This window comes from Chaetomium tenue (genome assembly GCF_020726465.1).
Source record: "Chaetomium tenue strain MPI-SDFR-AT-0079 chromosome Unknown F5144scaffold_5, whole genome shotgun sequence".
In the NCBI taxonomy this organism is placed as follows: domain Eukaryota; kingdom Fungi; phylum Ascomycota; class Sordariomycetes; order Sordariales; family Chaetomiaceae; genus Chaetomium; species Chaetomium tenue.
In genome coordinates this window covers 4,235,245-4,249,389 of record NW_027117333.1, presented here as the reverse complement: position 1 = coordinate 4,249,389, position 14,145 = coordinate 4,235,245, and the positions used below count along the sequence as shown (strand labels likewise).

Genomic DNA, 14,145 nt, shown 5'->3' with positions numbered 1-14,145 from the left:
GACTATCCCAGACCAAGTAATAATTCATACAAGGGCTTGCCGCTGGTGAAGCTGCCCTAAATACATACACGCACCGGCTTCCTGAAATGATTCTGATCCCCACGGTCGGCCCAAGGCCTTACCCCACATGTGTCGGGATCTTGACTTCGCCTCTCCTGCGGTCCATATGCGGCGCGCCGTACCGCCAGCCCACGGCCTTCCGCGCGCGGCCCGTGGGGCCCACATCTTCAGCATTGATCTTCTCAAACCGAAACTCGAACCTGCCCGTGTTGACGCGCGTCTTGCGCCCCTCAGCGGCTACCGCACGCGCGCGCTGCTTCTCCGCAAATGCCTGCTCGCTCTCGGCCGCCTCCTTGATAAAGTGCCCGCGCGCATCGCGTTCATCCATGCCCTCGGCGATGTTCTTCTCCATCTGCACAAGCTCGGGAATGCGCATCTTGGCGTCCGGCGGCAGAATGTGCTCGCCGAACGCCTTGGCTGCGTCGGCGCGCGTGAACTCGCGCGATTCCGACGTCGGGACGAATAATTGCTGCATCGTGTAACTGTGCACATGGATGTCGTTGATGGGCTCGAACTTGTCTTCGCCATCCCGGAGGTCTTGGCGGGGAAGCATCTTTTCTATGGCGCGGGCGTAGACATGGGCGAGGGGTTGGCCCTGACGACAGGTGTTAGCTACCTGACACAAAGACAGAGTAGGTAATGGAAATAGCAAGCGGCGATAACTTTCGTCAGACATTGAGCATTATAACCACGGTTAAGTCTTCAAGACTAATCGAATTTTTGTTGCATATCATCAGGGAAGCCAACACAACCAACACCTTCCGGAAAAGGGGAAGGAAGGTGGGGGTAGAAGAGAAGAAAAGGGTAAGGTAACTCACTTCACGCTCATACTTCTTCTCAATCTCCATCATCCTCACCACCGCCGCGACGCGGCGCATGTCCACATGGAACTCGGCCGACACAGCTTTAAGCGGCATGCCCTTCACCATGATGGCCTCCCAGATCATCTTGCGTGCCTCACTCGATAACACGGGCTCGCTTCGGAAGTTGGGATTGTTGGGGAATGGCCGCGAACCGGTGCCGATGTAGTTCATATGGCGGTCCCTGGGGTGCTGGCGAAACATCTCCTCATTTTCCTCGCACCATTCCTTGAACGCCCGACGCAGTTTCGTAATCTGTGGCGCTGGCGTCGTGGAGAAGGCCCGGTTGCATTTTGGCAACGACGCCGTTGGCCTGTGTAGTGGGATGATGGCGGCTGATGGTAATATGGATGATGGCGCTGGCTCGAGGTAGTTGAGAAGCAATTGCGGCTGGCAGCTGCCGCCACGTATCCGGGGCGGCATGGTTGTGGTGATTGTCGGGGTCGGGTGCGGAAGATGGAGGTTGAGCTCTGGACTGTGGTTGGAATTTTCTTGGATGCGGGAACAGGGGAGCAAGACCCACCATGGTGCATCGAGTTGGCGTAGTACAGGGTTAGGGTTTATGAAGGATCCGACCTCAATGGCTTGCCTGGGTACCTACTCGGCCTGCTCGCCCCAGCTGCCAATCCTAGAACGTGATGAGGAACCACATGAAAGCTCTGTCGTTATGGTACAATTCAGGGTATATTCCATTGTTCCTAGATATCGTGCAGTTCCATCGCGTATGCTCCAAAGCCCCACTAACTCATTAGGTCCTCGTTCGCCGACCCGACATTTAGATCAACCGTTTCCCCCCACAATCTTCGTCTTTGTGGACGTTTTCATTGATACACTTCCGACGTATTGTTTTAAATTCCCGTGACATCTGGAGCAATGGGACATAGCTCTTGGTCTTCAGGACCGATAAGCCGCTCCAACCACGGGTGTGTGTTCGCTGGGGGGCATGGGCCAGAAGCCAGATAGGGGGCAGGCTATAGAGCATGCCCATGCGTTCAATGCATAGTTTAAACACGCGGCCGCATTCCCGCAGCCGGGAGGGGGGTATAGTAGGTCATGACCAGAACCGGTTCGCCCCAAGGTCTTGCCCCCGTTTTGGTGACGAAGAGCACTGGGGCAGCGCGCTCACTGGCCGTCCGAAGAGGAACTATTGGGAGCCGCCCGGTTCTTCTTGGTTTTGGCCTTCTTCGCAGAAGCCTCCTCGATATCTGGCTTCGGTGCCGGGTTCGAGGTGTACGACTTCCACTTCCGCCAGCCGTCATAGTCGATTAATGCCTGCATGCAGCCCCATTCCATGACTTTGCGTTCGAGCCAAACATAGGTGACCGGCTGGAAGGTACTGTTAGCGAATACTGCATGTGGGATCATGAATGAACCCGGCATACCTTGGTCAAGAAGTCATTGCAGCCTGCAGCCAACGCCTCGTGACGATCACTCTGCAAGGAGCTCGCCGTCAAGGCGACAATGATGACTGGGCTTTTGAACATCTCCCTGTTTTGAAGCTTATCTTCCTCTGGCATCTCATTTTTCGATTCATCTGGCTCGCCCCCGTTGGTGTTGTTGTTGTTGTTATTGCCGTTGCTCGCGGTTGAGAAAGCGCCAATCGAGTTTGTGCGCTCGAGCCGGCGGATCTCGCGAGTGGCCTCAAGCCCGCTCATAACGGGCAGCTGGATGTCCATCAATACCAGATGGAAGCCGCCGGCGCGCCACTTGGTGACAGCCTCGCGACCGTTCATAGCAGTCTGCCAGCGCACCTTCAGCCGCTTGACGAACGCTTCCAGGAGTCGTAAGTTGATAATGTTGTCTTCGACAATCAGCACATTGATTGGCGGCACGCCGCCGTTGAGCATGCCTGCTGGTAACGCGGGAGCTTCGGCCGTCTTCTTCTTCTTTGGCCGGCTCGTAGGGGGAGGGCGAGGTGAAGCCGCTCTCGGCGGCGGCGGCGTGGCAGTCCGGGGAATAGGTGCAACCGTCGGTTCCTGAGTCGGAGGTGTCGGTATGGGGGGTGCGGGTGGGGCGGGTTGTCCGGTGTTCGGCTGTTCTGAAGAAGCATTTGAATGAGTCCTGGAACGCGTAATCGAAGACGCTTGCTGCATACCGTGGTTGGTGGCAACGGCGATGGTGGCCGTGTGCCCCCCGGCGCCGACAACGTTGAGGATGGTAGGGGACGACGTGTGCTGTCTCCCAAGCCGTGGCCTATCGGGCCGGTCCCGGTAAGGCCGCGTTCGTGTAGTCCCGCCCGGGGATGGAATTTGAGGCACTTGGCCTGTGTTCAAAACTGATATGGAATGTGTGGTGCCGTTCGCGGCGCCGGCGAGTGTAACGGGGATATGGGCAACGGCACCGGGCCCAAAGTAATCGGTGCTCCCCTCGAGGGGCCGCATTTCTTCGTAGCTAACCGAGGTGAGGTGTTGTGCATGCGGAGGGCCATTTCTCGGAGAGGCTCGTGGCGTGCGGCGATGCGGTATGTCGATAAGCAACGCCTCGTCTACCGACTGTCCACCAGGAAAATATGCATCCAAGGTACGAGCCATTGGTTCCTCGGGCCCCAAGATACGTTCTTGTCTCTGGGTCTCGCGGGGCACGATGCGCAACGTCAAATCGGGTGCATCAAACTGGCGACCGAGCGTATTGCCATACTTCCGGAGGATCAATTCGCGGACGTCGTCAACTAGGTCCTCTTCGTTAACGGTGACCAAGGTGGCAGAAGCGCCTGGCCGCTTCACCCAGAGCTTGCGTGTAGCCATGGTCGGGCTAATGGGCGGCAGTTGATCCGAGGCGCTCTGGTCGAGGTCATCAGTCTGGCCGGCATTCAACAGCGTCCGAATCAGCGACGTTTGTCGGTTAGGTAGCAGGCTCTGCCGTCTAGGCGGCGCGGGCGGACGAGGGCTCGTCGGGTTCGACGGGTTCGACGGGCGCAATTGAATGCTCAACGCCGGGTCCACAGGGTCGTGAAGGGTGAAGGAGGGACGGCCAGAAGCAGCGGGTCGAGAGCCCGGGCTAGACAGGTCTGAGCTCACGGGCGGGTCGCTGACTCGGGCTCGGCGGGCAACATCGGTGGAGACTCTGGGCGCTTTGGGTTTGGGCTCATCGGCGGGCGAGGGACGGGTAGTTGGCGACGGCGGCAACGACGGGGACAATTGCTGAATGGCGGCATCGGCTGGATTTTTGTTGCCACTGAAGGGTTCGCTGTCTGTCAGGATGCGGCGATCATTGCCGGGGCCATCGTTTTTGCCGGGGCCTGGTGAGGTGGGCAATGGCAGGCTATTGTTAGTGGGATTCGGGGCACTGTCTGGGTTCTGGCTGATTGCAGCACTGCCAGAACCCGTAACATCATCGCCGTCCCTTCCGTTGCTTGCATCGCTGACTTCGGCAAGCACTCCGCCTGGTTGCAGCTGCTTTGCGCCTTGTTTCAATTGCTCCTCGGATGATCCCGTGGCTTGCCGGGTGTGGCTGCCATCCTGGTTCTCGGGAGCTGCGGCCACTGTCTCGGCATCATCGACGCGGTGGGCGCTCGCCGGAGAGCTGGGCTCCACGCTCTTGGTGCTATTGCTGCTGGCGTTGCCATTTCTGCTGGACGGGAGCGGCGGGATGCCCGAATGCCGTCGCGAAATTCTAGCCCGCAACTTAGATCTGAAGTCTCCCATACCGGAGAATCCAAAGATGGATGAGCCCAGGATGCTGGCTCACGGTGCTCAGGCCGGTTCCAGTGCGAGGCCACAGGCCGTGGTTGCCAGTGTCTCTGGGGTTCAGAGCCCGGAAGAAAACCACAGCATTTCCGCTGCAAAATAGAGCAATTCAGGTCAAAGACGATGGCCTCTGAGCTGTTGTGTTGTGATGTGTGTCTTTTTGGCAAACGGGAGCTTTGCCTTCCCGCTGAGAGCTCTTTGCCTTCGAGGAGCTTTGGGTTGAGCGATAGGCAGAGGTAGGGATGGTGGGTCTTGGCGGAACACGACCCCCGCCCGGCCGTTGCAGAAGCTCCGCTTGCCAATCGGAAGCTCTAGATTGTGCAAGGCGTGCACGGAATGGACAAATCAGCGCTGTTGCAGAATTGACATAATTTGGAGATCCGTTTTTATGCATGGTGAGCCAAGTGAGCCTTTTTGTCAAAACATGCCACAAGGGGTTGTTGATGAGTCTCCGTTTGTGGCTTGGATCGGGAAGAGGGACAGAAACGACTTCTCGTCCTACGACTCGAGAGGCGTATTTTTGTGGGTAAGGTCATGTACATACACCAGAGCTGGAGGTGCCCGGCAACAACACTTCCATGTTGTCAAGGTTGAAAGCAGCGTCTCATTCTTCGATACAACATACCCCGATTCAAACCGTGCCGAAAGAGGTTAAGCTTAGCAGCCGTCACACAACCAACATACCACGGGAGACTCGCTGCACGCAAAATATATCTTCTCTAACAAAGCACGCTGGCCGTATTGGCCCGAGGTTGAATCCCGTAAATACTCAAGGCGGAGAGAAACGAGCCCCGGGGAATGGGGTGAAAAGTCCAGCCGAACTTAGTACTTTTTTTTTTTGCTAGCCTTCCACCTATGGATGGCAGAACAAATGAGACAACGCAGACCAACTTTGAACCTTGTGTGTTTGCCCCAAAGGCTTTGACTGAAGGCCCGTTGCATGGCAACAACACAATCCCGGGAATAAATCCCCGTGTTACTTCGTAGAGCTTGTCGTCTCGGTGCTAGTTAGCGGGTATCTGCAGTCTCGAGTTTCCATCGTTTCAGCTGTGCTGTGTACTGTGTAAGTCGACTGTCGCCCTTTGTTTGTCCCATTCGGGAAAAAGAAAATTTCCCCAAGCAGCAGTAACCAGGACCAGACCTGTGACGAGCGAGCGAGGAATAGAGGCACAAAGGCTCAAATGATCCCACTCAATTACGTGAATCTAAAGCTAAAGAGAAGAAAAGAAAAGAATCAAGATACAGGATTCGCACAACTGTGGGAAAACACAGGTGGGAGGCGCACAGACCACCACTCGGGTTGCGGCCAGGGTTAGGGTTAGAACCTGCCGTCACAAGACCCCTGCTTCACGATCTCGATCAACAACAACTCCACCGACCGAAATCTTCAACAACTAGCTTTACCTTTCGTGGGCCTCATCACGTCGTTTGCCGGGAGCTCTCTTACCTGGCGCCTCTCGTTGACTCTTTCTTTTTGTTTTGTTTTTTCGCCTTTTTTTTTTTCTCACTCGGCTTCCCGCTCGCTCCTTCCATTCTGCAAGTTGCCGTCTTCGCTCCTTCTGCCTTGCTTGCTCGCCAATTGTTGCGTTTGTCCATCAGCCTCTAAGCCCACTTTTTGTGCCAAATGACAATAACGCGGAATCTCTTATACAACGGTCTTGCCCAGCTATAAGTTTTCAGTATGGCACCCAAAGCCAGGTTCGCAACGTCCCCCTCCGGCCACGGTCCCCGGCAGGAAACAAATCGAGAGCGCAAGCGGGCTTCTCTCTTCAGCCAGACCAACCAAACATTCATCTCGAAACCTTCCGACGTGTCTCCTTCCCCAGCCGGGTCCATCTTTGGCACCAGCACTTCTTCATTTACTTTTACCGCTGGGGCTCCAGAAGGTACTCCCATTCAACGCCCATCTGCTACACCGAAGCCGCCCTTGCTCTCTATTCCGACCTTTAACTTTACCAGTCCCCAGTATCCCAGCGACACTGGCGGGAGCGGATCCTCGGATTCCGGCAGTCGGTCTCAGTCAATGAGCAGCCTCACAGGCAGTATGGCGGACCTCATGGCTTCGAAACCGAAGCCTAAGAGTGCGGCGAGCGACAAGGCGGCGTCACTGTCTGCTGCCTCCCTATCTGGCAAGAGCAAAGCTGCATCGCCAAGTGTGGAAGATGAGGATTCCACCAGCGAGGAAACGAGTGAGAAATCCAGCGATGACGAGTCAAGTTCCGCGTCCGACCTCAGCGGCAGCGAAGAGGCCGCATTCGGCGCCCATCTGGCCCTACTCCGCCGGCGTCCCGAGATCGATGAACTTAATGAGATCAAAACGACGCCCATCTTCACGGAAGCCGTTCGCAAGTATGCCCTCACGCTTGCTGGCGCTGAGATGGAGCAACCTTTCAGCCAGTATGGTCTATTGGCTGGCGACCTGACCGCCAGCACTGATGGCGGTGCCACTGACCCGCGGGTCTTCTGGAACATCGCTGCGCCCTCCAGCTACTTCATTTGCGGCAGCCAAGGGTCCGGCAAGAGCCACACCTTGTCGTGTTTGCTGGAGAACGCCCTCGCCCCATGCAAGGCGAATGTTCTGCCCCGGCCCTTGACAGGCATCGTATTTCACTATGACACGTTCATCTCGGACTCAGGCGGTTCTCCTTGCGAGGTGGCCTGGCTGTCCTCCAACAAAAACATCAAGGTCCGGGTCTTGTGTCCGCCAACGAACATCCGTACCATGCAGGTGAGTTTCCTCTTGCTCCGTCACCCGCAGCCCACGTGTTGACCGAATGCCAGCGCCTTTACAACAAGTTTCCCAACATCAAGGTTGAGGAGCTGCGACTCAACCAGTCCGATCTCAACACCAAGCGCATGCTAGACTTGATGGCCGTCACCACAGGTGGGAATCTGCCCCTGTACCTGCACGTCGCCCAACGCATCCTCCGGGACCTGCGTGTGGAACAACAAAAAAGCGATACCGGATTCAACTACACGGCGTTCAAACAGAAGCTCGCTCTGGAGAATCTCACAGAGATGCAACTGTCACCGCTGAAGCAACGCCTCGAAACCCTCGAGTCTTTCATGGTCGAGGACCAGGCCAAAGCCTTCGACATGTTTCAGGAGCCGCGAACACCCCGATCACGCCGAGTCACCGTAGCGCCGGGTACTTCCTGGAAGCCCTACAACGGTCACCTCACCATTGTCGACCTGTCGTGCCCCTGCGTCACCCCCGAGATGGCGTGCTCCCTCTTCAACATCTGCTTATCACTGTTCCTGGAACAGGACCCGGCCACCGTCGGCCGCGTCGTCGCCCTCGACGAGGCCCACAAATACATGACCGAGTCGCAGGAATGCGCCGCGCTGACCGAGGCGCTACTGGCGACCATCCGCCTACAACGGCATATCGGCGCACGGGTAATAATCTCCACGCAAGAACCCACCATCAGCCCCAAGCTGCTGGATCTGTGCAGCGTCACGGTCGTCCATAGGTTCACGTCGCCGGACTGGTTGAGTGCGCTGAAGAAGCATCTCGTGGGGATGTCGTCTGGTGGTAAGCTGCTCGAGAAGGCTAGGAGGTTGAACTCTAGTGGCGAGGACGAGGAGGAAAGGATTGACGGCGCCGCGGTGCTGACTCTGGGCGATGCGGACCCGGCGCTGGAGTTGCTCTCGAGGATTGTGGACTTGAGGGTCGGCGAGGCGCTTATGTTTGCGCCGAGCGCCATCATCGGAGTTAAGAAGAAGAAGGACGGCGAGTCGAGCGGGCTGGGGGATGTTAGACGGCTGGCTCATGGCGTGCTGAAGGTGCGCATCCGCAACCGGACGACTGCCGACGGCGGCAGGAGCATCATGGCTGCTTGAGGAGCCCTCGGAGTGATATGCCTGGATTGTTTGTGTACGGCGCTCTAGAGAATCTGGCCGGGAAAATGGGGCAACGATTACTGGTTCCCTGGTTGTCATGATAGATAAGGTACCAGACCATACGTACCTAGGTAGCTATGAGTGTTGGTTATTGTGGCGGGTTTGTACCATGGCGTCGGGTTATTTGTGTTGGATTACACCTTGTTAGATAAGCTAATAACGTGATCCACCCCCAAGCGACGCACACCCCTAAGCGACGCACTTTTCCACAACCACACGACAAGAAACATTAATTACACCACCACAACGCCTGTAATACACCGAAACTATACAGAGTTATATACATCAGACATTACCACATCTCCCTGACACGTGCGCGCATTGTGCCCGCGCTTTCCACACTTGCCACAATGCCGTGGAGCCGTCTCTGTTCGAGTCCGCTGACCTGTCACGAATATGCCAACAGGTGGAACCTCGGGAGCGCGGGACGCCCCGAGCCAGTTATTCAGCGGACCAATCCGGAGGACGGAAGGGTGATCAGTGAGCTCAGCCGCTAAGAAGACTGAGCACACTGAGCACCACAATTGGGTCACCAATCAGGAAGCGCGAACTGGTCTAAGTGATCAGTGTGATCAGTATCTGGGGAGACTGAGCACACTGAGCACCATGGAAGTAGACAAGTATATAGTCACTCGTTCTGGAGAGCTCTGGGAGTTCTCCAGTTAGCAATCACAACTACAGTTCGCTACAAGCTCACAAGCCTACTGTTGAGACAAGTCTATTGTTGTGCACCCCTTGGCTGCACCGAACCTAAGCATCCTCGAGAGATTACCTTCAACGAAGCTGAACCCTAACAGGATAGGATCCTGAAGTAGGTTCGTCACATGACCACGATTTTCCCGGGTTTCACGCTCTACCTGTTCCTGCACCTCTCTCTGGGCTAATAGATCATGTGCATCTCCTACAGTAAGTGATCCTCCAAGACGCACACGTGTTTTTTTGGCCCTTCGCCGCTTGCTCAGTGCCTCATTTGCCTTCTGTAAGGTACGTATCTCACCCGTCATTAGGGCAACCGAGTGCGCCAACGCCTGCGTCCCCTTCGCAAGCTGGTCGACAGCAGTGAGAATTTGCGTCGGCGAGCTTCCCTGGTGACGGGCAATCCGACTTTTGATGTACTCGGATTGCGAGACAGCCTCTGTTGGGTTCCGTGGCGTCTGGGAGGACCAAGGATCGGCAGCGGCGGAGGGGGGACCAGTTGGTGTTGGCATCCGTAACTTGACATCCAGCTTGGATATCACTGAATCGGGGTCAAAAGGTACTAGACCTGCACCTCTGAAACCCCCTTTGTTGTTGCTCTCGGTCATGGCGGAAAAGTGGGCGGCTTTGAAGGCGAGGAAGAACTCGACCTTGGTGATGTGGTTGATATGCGCTCTGACGAAGTGCTCGATTTGCCGACTGTACGCCGTTTTCAGGACACTAAAACACCCAACATCGAGTGGCTGGGTTATATGGGATGAGTGAGCCGGCAGGCTGATGGTGACAATGTTGTTCTGCTTGCAAAAGGCTTCGAATTTGGCCGACAGGTGACTCTCATGCCCATCAAGCACAATCAACCGATACACACCCTTCGTACGAGACTTTGTGTGCTTATCAAAGTGTTTGATCCATTCTAGGCCGGTCTCGTTGTCGGTCCACCCATTGGAAGTTGGTTTGATAGCCCAGTCGAGCGGAAGGTTGCTCTCTGTGTACCAGTTTGCGAGGTGGTACATGCCTTGCACGATCAGAAACGGCGGGAGGCACCACCCTTCGCCATTGATGCACTCAATCGCCGTTGCCCATTCCTTATTGCCAGGCTGAACTGCCTTGCCCCTTCCACGTCGATCAGCGCGTGTCACTACCATAGACGCGCAGATAACGCCCATCATAAAGCCGGTCTCGTCGAAGTTGTAGAGGTCGCAGTCGTGGATGCCGTACTTCGCTCTCATGTTGTGCACAAGCTTGAACCACGCGCCAATAAGCTCTGGATCTTCGCAGAGGGCTCTCTGGAAGTCGTATGCGCGATTGAAACGCGTCTTGAGTTCTGGTTGTCGCTTGACGAACTTTTCGGCCCAGTGCTTACCGACACGTCCGCCGTCGCGTTGCGCGAGTAGCAAATTGGCCATATCTTCAACACCAGCGTATTGGGGCGGAAATCCTCGCGCATCTAGGTCCAATATATATCGAACAACTGCCTCCTCTTCAATGGCTGTCAATCGATGAGCTGCAGGTCGCGACTCGGACTTTGGCGTTCGTCCGTTCATTCTGTGGCGGAGCGTAGCTTCGGGCACGTTGTAGATTGCTGCAGCTTTCCGGCGACTAAGTTTCTGGTCTCGTCGAATAGCTTCAATTGCCAGGATAACCTGGCTTTCTTTACAGCGAGTTGCCATTGCTGGTCGCGGAGAAATGCTGTGTAGCAGATGGAAATGTGTGACGCGTGGAAAAGTGCGTCGCTTGGGGGTGTGCGTCGCTTGGGGGTGGATCACGTTATCAATAAATGTTAATACTGTGTCAAAATATTTGTTCAAAGGTACCAAAGGGACGGGTTCAAGGATAGAGAGAAGAAATTGGTGTTGTTTGTCGACGTTTGGACCCCTGAAGCCCCGCAGCCCGCAACGCAACGACAGCGCTGTTGTGTCCTGGGCTCTAGCGGGTCAACTCTCACTGGAGTTGCACAAATTAACGCTGTCTCTCTCCTGAACTCATCCGTCATCAAAAGACTTGCCATCCTCAATCCCACCTCGACTCACCCCGGCCAGCCCGGGTTATCTCAATCATCACACATATTCATCTTTATACGTACCTGCATGTCTCACGTCTAGACAACATCTTAGCTTTTCAAAACACATTTCGCCCTTTTTTTTCTTCATCATGGCTCCGCGGTTCGATTCACCCCCATCAACACCACTTTCATTCTCACAACCCCGGCCACGGCCACCGAGATCCCCAGGTCGCTTGGCCCAGATCCGAGTACAGAATCGGAGAAGGGCATACCTGGAGAAACACTCCAAGTATTTTGAATCAAATGAACATGAACTTGCAGGTGAGAAGAAGTATATTCCAAAACTCAAGGAATTCAACGTTAATCCATTCTCAGACCCCCTCCTCTACGACTCCCTCGTCCGGCGCTTCCAAACTCCCTCAGAGCGCGAGGCTGAAGGCCGTGAGAAGGGCTACGCCCGCGTGCTGGAGGGTTCCCTTCTCCGGGGCGAGGAGCGGTTAGCCAAATTGCGAGAGCAGACCGTCGAAAGAAACCAAGACGACTCTATCTCTACCACCACCGCCACCACCGCCACCATTACGGTAATAGAAACAACAGCAGCAGCAACAACAATAAACGGAACAGGAGCTCCCAACCCCACCCCATCCCCGTCCCCCTTCAGCGCCCTAACCGCATCCCAAACCGCATCCCTCATCCCCCCACCCAAAACCCGCGCCGAAGGCCGCGCGCAGTGGGAGGAATTTCTGCGGGATCGCTTTGTGCGCGGCGAGGACGCCGACTTTGACTATGCGCCGGTGGACGCCGACGACGAGTATGATGTGCTGGAGCGTGAGGAGAGGGAGGAGGCTTGGTTCGAGGACGAGGATCCGGGGTGGGCGGACAGTGGGGAGAGTGCTGGGGAGAGTGGGACGGGGCGGGGCGGCGGGAGTTGGGCGGAGGGGGGTGCTGACGGTGGGGGGAAGGAGGGAGGGAGACAGTGCTGTGTGGGGAGACGGGGGTGCAGGATTTCTAGGGGTTAGCTGGGTTCTCAGGGAGTGCATGCAAAGTGTACCGGTATGCTTGGTGTTGGGTGTTTACTTAGGACAAGAGTTCCAACTAAATTGCTTGCTACTATTTGTGTGTACTCATCTATCCTAATGTTGGTGACTCTAATAAAACACTAAACGCCAGAGACAATGCTCCCCGACCTATCCATGCTCTCAACCCCTTTTCTTTTGCGATGTTACACCTGTTATTACAACACGATATCCCTGTAGTACTGCTCTAACGAAGGCAAAAAGTCCCGGTGCACTCTCCCGACTTTAGCAACCTTCAGGTTATCCTCGACGGTGTAAATCCTCCCGCAGTCAAGCCTCGCAAACGGCGAGATGTAGTATTCGGCGTCCTCGACAATGATGCCAATAGGATCCCGAGTAATGTTCTCGTCGTCATGGGGGGCCTCGGGCTGAACACCCACCCTGAATAACACGGCATGATCACCCGCCCGACCACGGTTTGTCCTGCTGGCTGCCTTCCCCGCGTACGTTGTGACGGTAAAGCACAGTGAATGGTGCAACCGCCGTTTCACAACGACAAACCAGCGAATCTTCGCAACGGGCTTCTGTCCGTGAAAAGCCGGGCAATCGTTCGACCACTCCCTGGGCTTGGGTTGCTGCTGGAGTACGTCTTCTGTACTGGGTTCAAACCAGGCTGTCGCAAAGACGCGGCCAGTGCAAAAGAAGCGCTTGGGTTTAGCTATGGCGCTGAACTCTGAGACAATCAAGGTCAGAACATGCAGGCTAGGGTGTTAGGAGGCTTCTGCTGCGAGAGAGTATCAAACATACCAGGACCTAGTGGTTCTTCATACGATGGTCTTTGTGGCTGAGATATTGTTGGCCTTGGGATGGAGGTAACCTTGCGCTCTGGTGAGTTCCCGCGGGATTGTGTTTCTCCTCCGCTGTCGGGATGTTGGATGTTATGGGTAGGATCTGAGCTTGCTGGGGCCGGGGGCGGCACTCCAGCCATCTGGTGTTCTGTGAACAGCTCTCTTTTGCCGTCTTCTCTCGTGTTAGTTCTTGTTTTCTTTTGCAAAGGACCCTGAATCATCCACATGCCTTGCCCTTTCACAACATAATCTCCATCTTCTGGCGACCACTCCCACCCCCGACGCTCGCCGTACTCTTTGATAGGCTCGGGGTACTCTTGGTGGCCCGGCTTGGAAGTAATGCTGGGGTAGGAATAGCTACTCTCATTGTCTTCGGCCGAAAACAGAGGGGAGAACCCAGTGTGCGTGCGCTCAGCTACCCGCTTCTCTGTTAGCTTTGTTTCCGGTTTGGACGATGAATATTGGAAGACGGTACTTTTATACTCGATGAACTTGGACCATCCCCCAGGGCCATCCGTCGCGGCGTGCCCTTCGCAGGTGCCTCTGTTTATCTGCATCATGGCGGGGGGGACTGTGGCCTAAGGGGTCAGTCACAACGGCCGCCAATATGTGAAAACAAGAACCATGGAAACACAATTCGTGCCTTCACCGGTCGAGCTGGGATGGTGTTTGATGATGGTATGAAGTGAGCATGCTGAGAAATTTGAAGGAAGGTAGAAATAAGTCCCAAGGCAGCTGGTTCTATCCAAGTTGAAACAAGGAACAATTTGCTCCGACTCCCGAGTCACCGATGAAGTTGAAAATCCCCTATTGGGTATGTCGGCGAGCAAGGCAAGCCCCGACCGAGGCGCCTCGTCTTTACTGACTGGGTGCCTTCGGGTTGTACAGCATATCCCCCCATTCCATGGCAGTCAGGGAGGGAGCAGAAGGTCTTGAGGTGCCTTACCGAGCCAACCAAAGCCACACTCCTGGACCGGGCTGACATACGAACCAATCATAAAACATACCCCCCCACCATTCAACCTAGGTTGGCTGCTAAAGAATTCCAATTGCCCGTTTAGGAAACAAACCAAG

At 55.5% G+C, this 14,145-nt stretch overlaps 5 protein-coding genes across 5 annotated transcripts; 2 read left to right on the top strand and 3 right to left on the bottom strand.

Annotated features, from left to right (window-relative positions):
• Positions 1–118: 118 nt before the first annotated feature.
• On the bottom strand, positions 119–1,343 carry F5144DRAFT_494414 (mitochondrial 37S ribosomal protein mS45; the record flags this gene model as incomplete). Its single annotated transcript, XM_066786030.1, has 2 exons — positions 119–672; positions 875–1,343. 2 exons carry the CDS (start codon positions 1,341–1,343, stop codon positions 119–121), a joined length of 1,023 nt encoding a protein of 340 aa, XP_066642129.1.
• Positions 1,344–2,042: 699 nt separating this feature from the next.
• On the bottom strand, positions 2,043–4,564 carry F5144DRAFT_494707 (uncharacterized protein; the record flags this gene model as incomplete). Its single annotated transcript, XM_066786049.1, has 2 exons — positions 2,043–2,246; positions 2,303–4,564. The coding sequence occupies 2 exons, from the start codon at positions 4,562–4,564 to the stop codon at positions 2,043–2,045; spliced, it is 2,466 nt and encodes an 821-aa protein (XP_066642128.1).
• Positions 4,565–5,918: 1,354 nt separating this feature from the next.
• F5144DRAFT_579979 (uncharacterized protein) lies at positions 5,919–8,746 on the top strand. The gene is made up of 2 exons (XM_066789347.1): positions 5,919–7,334; positions 7,388–8,746. The coding sequence occupies exons 1-2, from the start codon at positions 6,288–6,290 to the stop codon at positions 8,447–8,449; spliced, it is 2,109 nt and encodes a 702-aa protein (XP_066642127.1). The 5' UTR covers positions 5,919–6,287; the 3' UTR covers positions 8,450–8,746.
• A 2,153-nt stretch (positions 8,747–10,899) lies between these two features.
• Positions 10,900–12,226, top strand: F5144DRAFT_614339 (coiled-coil domain-containing protein-domain-containing protein; the record flags this gene model as incomplete). The annotated part of the gene is made up of 3 exons (XM_066791769.1): positions 10,900–11,528; positions 11,583–12,078; positions 12,211–12,226. Exons 1-3 carry the CDS (start codon positions 11,357–11,359, stop codon positions 12,224–12,226), a joined length of 684 nt encoding a protein of 227 aa, XP_066642126.1. The 5' UTR covers positions 10,900–11,356.
• A 215-nt stretch (positions 12,227–12,441) lies between these two features.
• On the bottom strand, positions 12,442–13,438 carry F5144DRAFT_594672 (uncharacterized protein; the record flags this gene model as incomplete). The annotated part of the gene is made up of 3 exons (XM_066790608.1): positions 12,442–12,956; positions 13,031–13,219; positions 13,366–13,438. The coding sequence occupies 3 exons, from the start codon at positions 13,436–13,438 to the stop codon at positions 12,442–12,444; spliced, it is 777 nt and encodes a 258-aa protein (XP_066642125.1).
• Between the last annotated feature and the right edge of the window lie 707 nt (positions 13,439–14,145).

Bases quoted from the DNA above. Each gene is read 5' to 3' on its own strand.
- F5144DRAFT_579979 (XM_066789347.1), top strand. From the start codon at position 6,288: ATGGCACCCAAAGCCAGGTTCGCAACGTCCCCCTCCGGCCACGGTCCC. The intron at 7,335-7,387 runs GTGAGTTTCCTC...ACCGAATGCCAG, and splicing joins CGAACATCCGTACCATGCAG to CGCCTTTACAACAAGTTTCC.